At 35.3% G+C, this 15,316-nt stretch overlaps 2 protein-coding genes across 3 annotated transcripts; both read left to right on the forward strand.

Annotated features, from left to right (window-relative positions):
- LOC106709092 (serine/arginine repetitive matrix protein 1) lies at positions 1 to 14,945 on the forward strand. Of its 2 annotated transcripts, none has more exons than XM_014500789.2 (5): positions 1 to 206; positions 12,447 to 12,617; positions 12,696 to 13,531; positions 13,674 to 13,818; positions 14,494 to 14,945. In XM_014500789.2, exons 2-5 carry the CDS (start codon positions 12,458 to 12,460, stop codon positions 14,622 to 14,624), a joined length of 1,272 nt encoding a protein of 423 aa, XP_014356275.1. In that variant the 5' UTR covers positions 1 to 206; positions 12,447 to 12,457; the 3' UTR covers positions 14,625 to 14,945. The 2 variants fall into 2 exon arrangements, with proteins under 2 accessions (XP_014356275.1, XP_045536802.1); XM_045680846.1 differs by having other exon boundaries at positions 12,450 to 12,617.
- LOC106709093 lies at positions 1,981 to 3,576 on the forward strand. The gene is made up of 2 exons (XM_014500790.2): positions 1,981 to 2,516; positions 2,959 to 3,576. The coding sequence occupies exons 1-2, from the start codon at positions 2,172 to 2,174 to the stop codon at positions 3,490 to 3,492; spliced, it is 879 nt and encodes a 292-aa protein (XP_014356276.2). The 5' UTR covers positions 1,981 to 2,171; the 3' UTR covers positions 3,493 to 3,576.
- Positions 14,946 to 15,316: the final 371 nt, after the last annotated feature.

The raw sequence follows: 15,316 nt of genomic DNA on the forward strand, positions 1-15,316 counted from the left end.
TCGGACGAACGTATAGCGAGTTGTCGGCGTATTGTCGTGTACCGTGTACTTGTGTATTGCTGTACTTAGGGATCGATATAAATTGAGTGCATTGTAGTGCAGTTTATGAGTTGTTATTTTATATGATTGGACAGGAATGATCGTTACTTTTAAACTAAAGTTACAACCGATCGCGTATGTTTGGGATTTCAACGTTCTATTATAACGTGAGTACTAATTATAATTGTTTTTGTACTTATTTTATGCGTTGTTATCTATAAAAAAATATTCTGTTTTGAATATGGTTTTTTATAATTACTCATAACACATTAAATCATCTTTTGCGTAAGCAAATAACGGTTACGTTTAAATGATGAATATAATATTAGTTTGAATTTAGATTGATTTGTTACTTTGTATGAATGTTTTTGTGATGTTGAAAAAATGTCATTTATACACAAATTAGATACGTTCATAAAAAAATTCAATTAATGAATTCTTAAAACATCATCAAACTCTTTATAAAATTATACAACGAAGATTTAACTTGTGATAGAAAATTAAAAAAATTGTATACAATATAAGGGGTTCCTAGTTCCTATCCGACGCGACGTCCCCTTGTCCGGCGTCCCTCGTCGGTTACACTTCGCAAGTCAGCTCTATCGGACCAATGAGGGTGGATTAATCACCCTTGAGGCTTTCGTAATAAAGTGGATATTTCCTTGATAGTGTTTCCTAAGAGCTTAGGTCCCGTCATCGCGGTGCATTCGTGCTACACCCTCGGTTTATTAGCTCTATCTTATGCGTGCCGCTGTTGTCGCGGCTGCAACAACCATTAGGCGATTAATTCATCGTATTGTTACGACATTCATTGTTGTGCAAATTACAGCTGGAGACATTTAACCGATTTAACATAAAATGAAAACGGTTACACCATCTTGATAAACATTATTCAAACCGATTAATATCCCTAAAATGTACATGACTACAATTGTCTTAAAGTTACCTATTAGACGCAATACCCGACATTCGGTCATTGCTCCTGTAGAAACAGAACAATTTGGAATAGACACTTAATTATGGGTAAAGTGGTGCGTCATAGTGGCGTCAACTTTTCAACAAGGATGTTAATTTATTCAATACCATAAAGAGTTCATATAAGCTAGCTTCCGTTAATACATGTGGAAAAACGTTAATAGCTCAATTTTTAAGCGTTAGTTACATTAACTCTGAGTTCCTGAGATCAAAATCTCCGTGTAAAACATTTTGTTATCTCTGTTTTGTCAAAAATAATGTCAGATATAACGATATGTTTTATACCGATATTTTGGCCTCAGAAACCCACGTTAATACAGTCACTGTTTCGATTTCTAGCTACGATATCAAAATAACTGTAGCTTTATGTACATGTTTTTATTTTACTAAAACCATTTTTAAGCATTATCTGTTTACAGTCCGAAAACATTGAGGTTTTGACATTGTTTTACATTAATGTATTAAAAACATGAATAGTAATCGGTGTAAGAAACCGCGTCCATTCATTAATTAAATATAAAATATAATGTGTCATAACTCTGCGCCGCTGCCAGAAATTAATCGTGGTTCACCTCAAAAGGAAACTGCATTTATTAAAGTGGACAAAACAAAACTCGGTCCAGCGCGCGCCAGCTGTGTGGGTTACTTTTATGTCCGATTGATCGAATCATAAGAGAATTAAAGTAAAATACAGTTAGGTGTATTCACCTGTCTAGAAAAACACAACTCTATTTCTGTATTTTACATTTTTAACTCAAACTAAATTGTGAATAAAACTTTTCTTGAACAAATTCCTCCTCTTTTTGTCTAGATTTGAATTTTTTTATAGGGCAATATGTTTTATACAGAGATTTTGGTCTCAGAAACCCACGGTAAAAGGATTAATTTATTATTAACTTATTTATAAGGGCTTGTTTTAATTAATCGTTAATTCGGTCTTTATACAGCATGCGAAGAGACCTCGCATACGGGCTAACGATAAAGACTAATAAAATAGGCTCACTTTATCGCGGTATGTGTGCGTCATGGGGTTATTACCCGCATGCGGGCTAACAACCAATGAAATTCATCGATCGGTGTAAAGAAGGCGTCGTGCGGGTGCGGGGACTCAGTTGACGAGTTTTATTTGACCCGAACTGACGCTGCGCGGGAACATAATGGCTGATCGTTTTACTGAAGTACAAATGCTGAAATTGGTAAAAATATATCGAGATTATCCATGTTTATGGAATGTTACAAGCGAATTCTATAAAAACCGGAATGCGAGGGAAAGTGCATACAAAGAAATTTGGGAAAAATTAAATATCCCTGGCCTCACGATTAAGGATATACCGAAAAAAATTAAAAATATGAGGTCATCTTACTATCAAGAATTAAAAAAAATCGTAAAAAGCAGATCAGACGTTGGCCAGGATTCTATCTATCAGCCAAAGGTTTCGTGGTTTACTACAGCTGATGGATTTTTAAGGATGGTCAGGAATAATCAAGAAACATTCTTGAATGTAAGTACTATTTTATTGTATACATTTTTGTTGGATTTAGAATTAAAGATTTAACAAAACACATCTTCTTGAGGCGCCATTGCATGTATGCATACACTACGAAAATTGTACGAGCGAGTGTTGCAAGATGGCGCTCAGTGTTGCCCGATTAAGATTATAATATTTACCATATTTTAGAAAAAAAAAATGTACTTTTAATTTACTTTTTTTTTCTCGAAGTAGTGAATGTTGATATGATATTTAAGTTTTAGATATTATTGTCAATCGACATATCGCGTCAATATTTTTGCCAGCTTTACATCGATGGCAACGATAAATTCGGAAATTTTAACTTAAATCAACATTGACATTTTAACTTAAATCGAGTTTCTATTTCCTCTAATCTTTGCTCAGTACTTAACACCTAATACAAAACATAATGTAAATAATATTTTGTTTCCAGATTGATGAAAATTCAGCTTCAGATAACTCCGAAACACAGAATAACGAGTACATTTTAAATGAAGAAAATTCATACGGTGCTGCAGATGATATAAATAATTCAGATGATAATAATGACACAAATAACGACGAAGGTCACCAATACGAAGGATTATCTGGATTTACTACACCATCAGTGAAACCATTAAAAAAGACGAAAAAGAAAAAAGATGAACAGATATTTATAGCTATTGAAAGATTAGAAAAAATTGCCAAAGCTGTGACAAATACAACGAATTCTCTAGTAAATCACAAAGAAGATGAATTTGATATTTTTGGAAAATACATAGCAATGACTTTACGTTCTTTGCCAGGTGAACTAGGTGTTATTGCAAAAACAGATATTCAAAAGGCATTATCAGATATTCAAATTAAAGCTTTCAGACAAAAAACCCAAACAGTGCCGGTATTGTACGAGGCTTCGATGTCTTATGATCCTCATACGGAGAGTCCCCGAAAACGTATAAAGCTTGAAGTGACAGCTGAAGACTCTTAGTTTAAACCTCTTCGGATTATTTAAGCTTTACTTACTCTTGAGTCTAGATATAGAACGTAATTTTCATTATCTCAATAATCAATCAGGTGGAAAATGACTCTACTTTGTTTATTTTTAAATGGTATACATTCATGGGTTTGAGAATTTATATGTCCACTATGTATATTTTTATGTATGGCGTGTTTAATTTTTTTATTTTCGGGTATTAAAATTTGTTGTAAGTACACAAAGCACTACACTCGTCATTTGTGAATCTTTAAGCATTGTAAAATAGTTTAAATAAATAAATACGAATGTCAAAAAATCGATCGCAAATATAAATGATTATATCCATTTGATGTTATACCTTTTTGTACCTATGTTTGTTTGTGTACAGTAACACATGTGCGTCTTACCGCTAACGTTCAGTTTACACGTTTCTATTCCGCAAAATATGCCTATTTTTAGTGTCCTACATATGCACCACGAACGTTACGAAAGCAACCAACATGTGTCTCTCTCATTGTTCCTAATTCGTTAACTACGCAGCTCATTTATTACGCATGCACTCTACCAGTTAAGTTATAACCATCATGTGATTCTAGTTGTGTTTTGTTTGTTTATAGGCACACCTATAAGCTTATTGTTTTTGTCTAACGAATCAAATACCACATTTAGTGTTAATGATCACTGCTTCTGTACATCTGTTTTGTATCAATGTAAATTTCTGTAACGTAATCTACCTATGGAACATCCTTAGTAAGTGATCTTATAATGGCTTAGTGACCTTTTTGGCAATGTATGTTTTACTGTTACTACAATCTGTGTATATTTCCCATGTTTATATTCCAGTGGTTGACATATCTAGAGTAATATAGATGTACAGTTTAGTAAAAAAAGATGCTGATCGATTCACGTTACCTCCTTGTGATGATATAATAGGATTAGGTTTTCATTCCTTTTTTATAAAAGTAGTAATAACAGTAGTTTTTCATACGACCTTTGTATTCGTTAGTTTAAATTGACACGTGTATGTTAGGTGCGCATAGTTTTGTTATCCAGCGAGACCTTGATCTGTGAAATACAACAAGCGAGAGCGTATTTTAACACGGCTTTGTAACCTATCACGACAACATGGCACGCTAGATTAATTTCTGAAAATTTTCTTGAGTATAATTATTTTAGAAATACGCAATCTCTTTATTAAATGCTGTAATCGTAGGCAAGAACACATGTTGGACTTCAAATAGGATAGGACCATATAGCAGTATACTAATAGGCGTACTATGAAGACACGAAACTACACAGTTTAATTACTTTTACTTGTTTTCTACAAAAAATTGTAGCAAGAACATGTCACTCATGTGAATAACGATGTTGTTGATTAATAGCATCGGTCACGAGACATCGGATCTTCTGCTTTATCGTTGATCAACATTAAAAGTTTAAAATAATGATGACATTTTACAATGCACAAAACCACATCACAACTCAGCTAAAAATAGTAATGATGTCTACAAATACAGCCAAACCTTGAGCCATTGCCGTTTTATACGATTTAATTTTAACAATAAATATATCATGAGATACATACTTACATTCAAGTACCTAACTTGTATATAGAGAGATGCAGGTCTCGTAATGAAACGGAGCGCACAATGGCATCTTTATATAACGGGCCACATACTAAGAGGCGGTAAAAAGTGCGCCGATGACAGGCTACTGTATATAGCATAGCATTCAGAATAATCAGAACATACCACAGTATCTGTCATATGGGAAAAACACATTGCATTTTTTAATAATACGATATTGCTCAGGCAAGTTGTGATAGTTTTAAATCCGTATTCGATATGTATGGAGTTTGATCCCCTAATATGAGTTTTAGCTTCATTATGATTGAAAAAAAAAATGTGCATTACAACTGTTAGCCTTTAAAATGTTCTTTATATGTTTTTAGTTGACTTTGAGATAATATTTATAAAAATACTATCTATCACCCGCAACTCCGTCCGCACAGAATAAAAAACACTTAATTATTCCATGTGTTCTTTCAGACTATTTTCTACATCTACGCAAAATTTATTAAAGATCCATTGAGCCGTTCCGAAGATACCTTCAAACATACATTCAACCATCTAAACATTCGCATTTATAATATTAGTAAGAAACAGGCTTCTCAGAAGAATTCTTCGTATATTCTTAAGTTGCAGTGTACTTAATGGTAATTAAATTAATCTTAACTGTCATTCAATAAATACAGAATACAATTACATAACTCGGTTACCTAAGAGTGATCATTTCTTATTTATCAAGGGCAACATAACAAAGAACGATTACCATAACTTTAGTTAAAAAAAAGTACATAAATTTTAAAAGTAGCTTAAGTCGTCGTAAGTTTAAGTTATTCAAATAATTGTTTATTATATACCGTCAAAATATAAGAATTATCTTATTATTATTATAAATGCGAATGTTTAGATGGATGGATGTTTGTTGAAGGTATCTCCAGAACAGCTCAACGGTTCTTGATGAAATTTGGCATAGATGTAGAACATAGTCTGGAAGAACACATAGGCTACATATTCTTTTTTTAATATCGCGCGGACAGTCACAGGCGACAGCTAGTGTTTTATAAATATATGTGAAAGTGAAAGTACTTATATTTATACGGGGAATCAATTTGATGATAAATATGTATTCAAATGATCGCATGTCAAAACAATATGTAGCGTGCATGTAATGCTCTCAGTATTTTCTTTAACATGAATACGGGTCGCGTACGATATCAAAACGTGCCCATTAACCTCTGTAAGTATATACTTTTACTCTTGTGAAACCTCCAACATTGTCCCACATACGACGTAGCGAATCTCAATGTTCCGCACTCATCTATCCGTTCAGCCCACTTCTTTGCGTGGGCTATTGATTTTATATCACCAAAGTATTTAGTCAGAAGTAAGTTATGATGACATTTGTACATTGTGTAAATGGAAAATATAAATAAAAACAGTGAATTATATGTGTTATTTTAGTATTACTTAAGTAGATGTCAAATATTTAATATCTTACGTATTCGAGGAATATGTGTGCATATTTACATTTGACTTTGCAAAGTACTTTGTCTAGGTTCCCGGGTTGTAATACAATATAATGTCAGTTTTGTATTTAATAGTTGGAAGTAAATCTAATCGCTGGTCATGGATAAAATGTATTTATTACACTATGTATGTATTCATGATTTAATAATAAAATACATAGTACACAAATACTTCAATGATTTTATTCTAAAAAATAAAAGGCACATGCTGCCGATCCTATTGTTTTCTCCCTTTCCTCCGTCTATCTGGAACATAACTTTGATAGCTTTATACCAGACGTCTAGACGGGAACATATATAAGTAAATATATATGATGGTCTACGCTGCCCCTATTATACGAATAGGGGATACCTAAATTTGTAATATCGCAAATAGCGAACATAAAGAGACATTGTTATTGAAATTTGTAAATAGACATAGCTAGTGGAAGAAGACTTATTCGCAGTCATTCGAATTATGCACGAATTCCGAACAGGACAACCCTTCGATAAAACTTATCATTTTTTAAGTCACATGCAATACATGAAACGTTTTATTCTACGATTGAACACCTCGGAGTAGGTTCACATAGTTAAATTAGGATAAATCTGCAGATACGGCATCTTCATTCATAACATGCTCCACTTCCTATAGAACCAATAAGACAATGAAAACTAGCGCAAACAGATTTCTCTTGAGAAAAATAATAAAGGAGACTGACGGAACAATAATGGTAAGAGCGAAATGTAATTTCCCAGTTTTCCAAGATTAAATCTAGCGTATTCTGCTGTTAGAAACAGCTAGATGTAATCTCATAGAAATTGGATTCCTATTCCATATATTTTAAACTATTGAATCATATTGATGTGGAACTGTATTGTGTATTGTTTCAGTTAATATCCATAACATCAATAATTCGTATAACTTCCTACAAGTTCACTTATTGCTTAAGATGAGGTATAACAATATTCCGTACTTGTGATAGCATTTGAATATGCAATATTTTATAGGAATTATATTTTATACTTTTTTTTAAATAATTAGCCAAGTTTAAATACAAGTCAATGACCGCGGTTATAAATTCATGAAGGAAAATGCTCGAACGCATTTCAAATTATCGTGAACCGGCGTTTAATTTTGCTTATCTAAGACTTTAATTAGAATTTGGAAACAACACAATGAAAATGTTGGCTTTAGTGTTATTATAATGTTTTTATTTATATTCAATCGATTTAAAATTACGAGTTTCATAAGTCAGTACTTAGTCAGTTGAGTAAGTTATCTGAACGTAAACAAGAACTTTGATATAGAAGCGAGTGTCGAGTCACATTCCTAAGGGCTTATTGTGTTACGCATAAATCTAAGTTTCGTTAATCAGAGTGGGCGCAGCGCTGTGCCGGGTGCCATGATCATAAATACATACTCGTACATAAATACATACTTATGTAATATCGTGCCACGGCCAAATGACTTCACGCTTCGCCTGCTGTTGAGTTCAAGTCTAGGTTCCTTATATGATATGCATCTGAATGCTACTGCTTCAATAAAAAGGCTATTTATTAGTAAACTTTGAGGTTAAAACTTTTTAAATAAGGTAGCTAATAAGGATGTGGTTCGAATGACGTTTGGTGACTCGAAGAACCAAAAAAAAAACGAATCAAGGGCAAATAATGATTTTAAGATATGTTTTATTATTAATTTAATATCTTTGATATTTAGTCGTGTGGGATTCATGTAGGAGTAGAACTCGTTCTAGAATCACTTCTCGTTTTTATTATTATTCATCAGTGAAAATATTGCTTTGAAAACGAATTTATTTATAAAGCCGTTTTTTTTAACCATCAAAACTGTTATTCGCAAAAACCGCATTTTCCGGTTTTCTTTAAAATTCATTTGGCGGCTCATCTTCTAATTGTTACTTTTACCAAACTTGAATTACCTAAATAGCGATTTTAAAGCAAAGTATACCTCGTATTTAAATGAAGTCATCAAAGATCTTAAAAGCACGATTTACATCTCCCATCGGACATCTGGTTTGTAGCGTGACAACCTGCTATAGGAAGAAGATAGTTAAGTTGTGGACATACAAGCAAGTATAAAAGTTTTACGGAAAATTGAAGTCAGACATTACTTATATTTTTTAAACCATGAAGGGTGTATTCGACTAAGACTCGTTATCTCGTAACATTGGATAACAAGCCTCGTTCGCTTAAAATGAAACTTGTCCATCATCATTTGCACTTCTTGACGGGTTGCGTATAAGGGGCAATTGTTTTGTTAGTCCTTAACAAGCTGTATTAGATAATACCGTCAAAAAATGTCTTATATCTTGTCTTGTGACTTCGTTTTATTAATTTTGGCTAATCTTATGGTGAAATATTACAATAATGTATAGTAGCAGCAACATTTTTATGCGTTCTTGTGAGAGTTTTTAAGAATGACTGTTGATGATAAATACTACAGATAAAATGTCTATTACAGAATGGGATACTGTATTGTATATTATATGTTACTTGAATATTAAGTAGAACAGTAGTTTGCTACCGTATTGAAAGTTTCGTATCGATGGAGCCTTAGCTGTCCGATGCACCGGAAGAGCGGTATCCGCGGCCGGCCGAATTCGGCCCGCAACGGGACCGCGTTGCTAATAATGAACAGCCGTCGCGACACCTAGTAACAGGGTCGGACAGCCTTTTACATTTTATAATACGATTTTGCATTATTATTATTTGCGAAAAAAAATGAAAGTACCTCTGACCGTGTTGAGCGAATGTGTGTGCAGACAATGTTGATTGGACATTAAATTGCATTTTGACAGTATAAAAAAAAATAGAATTACGTATCATACTTTTATCGTAACACGCAATTTTTAAAGATTCAGTTATCATTGTCTGACACTGGGGTCATTTATTTAGGTGACAGACCACCCAATCGCGCTACCATATCGTAATGTATTGCCCTAAATATCGATAGTGCGCAGTTTCCTCACAAAAAGTAACTTTATTATTACTTTCGTAGTAATTTTTGAATTAACATTAAAAATAAAGTTGGATAAATAAGTTCTAATACCAGTAATAAATATCTTTCCTAAAGCAAGAATTATGAGAATTTAAAGATAAATAAATTCTGAGAAACCTAATGATTTTCTAGTACGACCCTGCTTACGGCCGTACTTGTCAACTTAACTACTAAACAATGAAGCATTGAATTACAATAGAATCTAGTACACTTTTTATTACCTATTGACTTGTTTCTCTGTAAATTGGACTAATCGACAAAATGTTTTACTATCTGAAACAATATTTGTAAAAAAACTATTATAAAATACTTTACAGACATTCAGAATCCTTTGTTTAATAATTAACAGTAAACATAAAAAATAAATAACAATAGTCATACTGGTTAAACTTGTATTTTTACGAAATACCCTTTTTGTTCTACCAAGAAAAACGGATTAAATAATAAAATATTTTTTATCATGGTAAAACATACATTATTTTTATGACTAAGTTGTTATATCAAAGGTTTTCATTGCCGTTCTTGGTGTGGATAGAGCAATAATTTATGTATCATTTATTTCAAATGAAATGAACAATACATAAAATGTAATGTGAATAACTTCATATTAAGGTCTGAGGTAATATCAAGTGCTTTGTTTAAGTACAAACATAATGGTGGTCTGATAAATTGTGGGTTTCTGCTCGAAATGCAATTTATCGTCGGTCCCCTAATTCTATTTGAACCGTAGGGTGACGTCGATAACAAAGATGGCCCCCCGGTTCATAGAGCACGGAATTTAATCCCTATCTTGTCCGCAACAGACCGCTCGTATACTATTGATATATTTGTTATTCGTTATATTTCACGCAAACCATATGATCAAATATAAAGTAATTGTTAAATTTAGATCTGAGATCCTCAAACTTTTTTCTCTTGTGGACCCTTTAAAATGATACAGGTGTCGCTTACTCCTGCTGCTAAATTTCTTCTTCAACCTGTGAGCCCTCAACTTTATAATCGTACAACCTTGGCGGGTCTTCATGGAATCCAACTAGATTACATTGAGAATCACTTATATACATGAAGATTGCCGCTTACCAATATCAAATTCGGTTCTTTGTATCGTTGTGATGGCCAGTCGATTGATATTGAGAATGAAGGATACAGTTAGACAATAAACCGCCGTGAAGAGCTTAATAAAGCGTGCGATCGACGCATCCGAGACATTAGACAGTCTCCACACGCAAACCTGAACGCTAACCGTTTAAAAAAAACGCTTTGAATTTTTCTACATCATATAAAATGGTTAAGGATCGTTCACACTACCCTAATTTATCGTAGACACAAGATTTAACAACTTGGCTAGTACAATTTTATTACAAATGCCAAATTTTAGCACAAGAGAGAAAATAATGATATGGAATCGGGAAAAACAAATAGGGACCAAAAAATAGATAAATTGCAAACCATTGTACTTTTACGTGAAGGAGGTTTGTTTTCTTATTTATAAATACATTAGTGTAATGTCACTCTTACATGTAAAATAATAGTAGTAAAGCGATAAAGTAGGAATAGATTCAGCTCGTTGCGCTTGGCGGGATGTCGTCACGGCGCAACGTGATGCGATGCGACACACATGGCTTGTTTCAATGCCAGCAACCACGTACACAATTCTGTCAATCAGATTGGCTACTTGGTAACAAATAAAAGCTTGTACCTCAGGTGATTTTAATTAACGAATTTCAAATTTTTGACTTCTTCTTTGACACTGAACTGAATTGAATCTATTTAAGTTCCAAAGAAGGTTGCTCGAATTAAGTCTTTACTCTTTATTGGAGTAATAAAAAGTGTCTAGGGTTTTGGAACGATCCTAAGGATCATTGTTAGCTAATATTTTACTGTTTTTCCAAAAACTAGCAATTAAGTTTTGTTTTAAGATGTTCTTCACAATATGACGTGAATAAATAAAATAAAGTCATCTTATGTTTATAATTTTAGAAACACATAAAATGACCGGCCAGCACGTAGCATTACAAGTTAAATAAACAAAAACGGTGTTGTCTGCGTTGATCGTGCATTAGTTACAATTAACACAGGGCTCGGCTCGGTGGCAGCGTGGCCGGACGTCGGTTGTTTACCGAAACCTACGCGCAGTGGGCGTTGAAATCGTGGTCACTTTTTACATCTAAACATGGTGTCTTCATAAAAACTTCTAATCTAAATAACTTCGATATAAACACAACGGTTGCCAGGCCAGCTGTATGAACGTGTAGCGTTTGCTCTTAAGTGGCAATAAAATTGTATCTAATTATAACTTTGAGTCTTTAATGTGTTACTAACAAGTGGATCTTTATTTGGCATGAAGTCTAATATTGAAGTAAAGATAATCTCAACAAAACGCATAACAGTTATTTGAAGGGTTATTTGGTAGATAACAAAAGATGCAAGAAATACAAATCGTTCTCTTTTCCATCCATAGTTACTTTTTTTACCGGTATCTATCACATTAAGATATACAAACCCTCACAATTTTATAATATTCTTGTATTAATATTGTGCAGTCATCTCAGCGTCAGGCGAGGAAACTTCCGACAAGGGGCGAAACGTTTCGCATACAAATTGAAGGAATTTCATTATAACTCTGTCGGACGGAGTCAAAGCCTTTGAAAGATTGGCTGCAGATTTTTTTCTTTGACGTATTCCACATTCAACCCGATGAAATCAAATGCACATTTACACTATTCTAAAAGAAACAAATACACATCAAAGCGTTCTTTTACCGCAAACAAACTTGTTCTTACCACAAGTAGGCATCCGTAATCTCTGTCGAGCATTCTCGTGGCATGATTGTTCATTCCTTAATTTAATATAACATGATTATCTCATTAATTTCAGTAGTTTATATTATGGGAGCGCCAGCATGGGCGTCGCGCGGCGGCGACCGTCCGCGGCTGCTGCGGATGACGCCGCTGCGCCACAGCTTCGCTGCGCCCGCCACGCCGCCCGCACCGCAACCCCCGCCGCGCACGCACGACTACGCCTCCGACGCTGACACTAATAAGAAAGGTAACTTCCGCATACGAAACCTTGTACACATTACTTATTATGTAAGAACTATTTTATCAAATTTACTCAAATTTTCAGAAGACAGTTGGAATGCAAACCTATCACAGAGATGGAGAAAGCTGCGTCGGCGTTGTTCGAGGCTGCGCCCCGGCTCCGGCAACCGCGAGCCGAGCCCAGTGCGCTGTTCCCCCTCTCCGCCGCGCCCGCCGCCGCACTGTTCCCCTGCACCGCCCGCTAAGCTCTCCTTCAGGCACCGCGGCAAGGTCTACACCACCGCATCGCTTCGCGTCACCAGCGGAGCCCCGGACTTACTTAGAGCTCTGGGAAAACTCGGGGGAGGCTTGCGCCGACGAGCGTTGTCGGCCCACGACGTCCTCGCGCCGCCGCAGCAGCAGCCGGCCACGTTCTACGTGCCCAGTCCGACGACGGAACGACAACCCTCCTCGCCATCTCCGCCGAGGCAGTCGGCAACACTCCGTCGACGATGCAGCTCTCCTAACGTGTATAGAGCTAATAAAGACGCGCCTCGCGATCGAACACCACTAATTCACGACGATGAAAACCGTGACGTGGTCGATTACAGTTACGATATGGACCGCAGGAGAAGCTGCAAAGACGTTAGGAGCAGACCATACAGCGAGAACGTGGACTTGGATGTTCCATGTCGGAACGGCTACAACCGTCTGACGGCGAACATGTCGGATAGGCTGTGGGAGGAGCCGTACAGGTTGCCACGGGTGCAGGCGCGGCAGGAGCCGATGCAGCAACTGCGCAGCGGCGTGGCCGAGCTGCGGGTGAGCGCCGCGCCTCGTACACCGCGCACACCGCGCCCTCCCCCTGCGCCACCGGCCGCTGTGCAGAAGCCGAACAAGCGGCCGCCGGCGCCTGAGCCACGAGATGCGCACACATTTGAGGTACATATTATGTATTGTATGAGCATTTTTATTATAACGAAATAAAATTATGTATTCAATGTTTTTTAATTATTGTTTACATATATAGCTTATTTAAAGGCTGAAAAAAATCTATAATTTTTTTCAATTCACTAATTTCCAGGTGCGATTCACAAAATCAGCTGGCGGTAAAGGACTCGGGTTTAGCATAGTAGGTGGTCGAGATTCGCCGCGCGGCGACATGGGCATATTCGTCAAGACAATATTCAACAACGGACAGGCGGCTGAATCAGGTTTACTGCGGGAAGGTAAGCACGTCTAAACATTCGGAAACTTTAGAACTGTGTAAAATTTAAAAGTTGTCATAAGCAATAAAATCGGATTCAAATAAATAATACTAAGAGTAGTTAATGATGATCAATGTGAAAGTACATATTAACTAACATAGAAATATTCGTTTCCCCATGAATGTAAACATTCCTGAGTGACGGTTTAACGCCAGCTGCATAGTTTACTGCAACTGCATCTAACGACTTTCGCCCACCTGCCCTCGCGCCCTCACAACTTTGTTTTTTATTACCTAGAATCTAAATTACTCTTTTTAAAACAAAAATACTACTTTTGCTTTTTTACTAGTGTGTACCTTAACTTCAAGACTCTATGGATGTAAGTAGTAAGATGTAGATTATTTTAAATTTCTGACACTTTTCTTATTACAACGTCAAAAGGCTTTTACGGCTGCGTCAACTTAGCATTTTATTGGTCCTTAATAAAAAACGATTATTCTACCAGTTCTACAGCTTCATGTTACTGTCATCTAATCTTAATAAATTAAAATAATATCTTAGTGAGCGCAAAAGAATGGCTAAACCATTCAATTTTCATATTGTCTCTCTTTCTTCAAATTTCAAATGGTCTATCGGAACATATATTTTTGTGTCTCTTTTGTATTGCATTTATATGCTTTTATATCTCTTTTGCAGGAGACGAAATACTGTCAGTGAACGGACGAGGAACTGCGGGATTGACACACGGTGAAGCTATAAGATTGTTCAAGGATGTCCGAGCGGGTCCAGTACTTATCAGGGTGACAAGGAGGGCACCTGTTCGCTGACTGCCCTGCGCCTGCTGCGGCGACACTTCACCGCTCCAGGCGCCAGAACCCTCTAACTATTCTACTTTATAACTTCCCGATAGATGTCGCTAATAAATCTGACAAATGTTTGCGTAGTTTCAACATTGATTGATAGATGACGCTTTTATACATAGACAAACAAAATAGAAATTGTGGTAACATCAAAGTAGTAAATGTGTATGATGCGGTTTATTTAAAACTATTAATATGTAATAACGTTAACGAGTAATAAGAACTAATTGTAACATTTGTATTATTACTCATGGTGATGTATGGCAAGCTATTTTTAGTCTTACAATTTATTGACTAAAATATATTTTGTCTTTGTAAAAGTTTTGTATAAAAAAAAATTAGATCTTTTCGGAGTCGAACAAATGCAAGTACAGAATATTTTACTATTATACATTGCACAATAAATAGGACATTAAATAATATTAAGAATAATAACAACATAGTACTACGTAGGTAAACATCAAGAAATTACTCCAAAATTGGAATTATAATTTTGTAATCGAATGTCACACTATATTACCAAAGAAAACCTTAAGAAATCTTATCCGATCAATACTTTCTAGTAACGAAACTATGGAAAATATACTTATATTTGCATTTATGTGATACAAGTAGTTATGGTCACAATATGTTAACAAGTTTTATCATTTCTGACTTAT

Source organism: Papilio machaon, chromosome 2, assembly GCF_912999745.1.
Source record: "Papilio machaon chromosome 2, ilPapMach1.1, whole genome shotgun sequence".
In the NCBI taxonomy this organism is placed as follows: Eukaryota; Metazoa; Arthropoda; class Insecta; order Lepidoptera; family Papilionidae; genus Papilio; species Papilio machaon.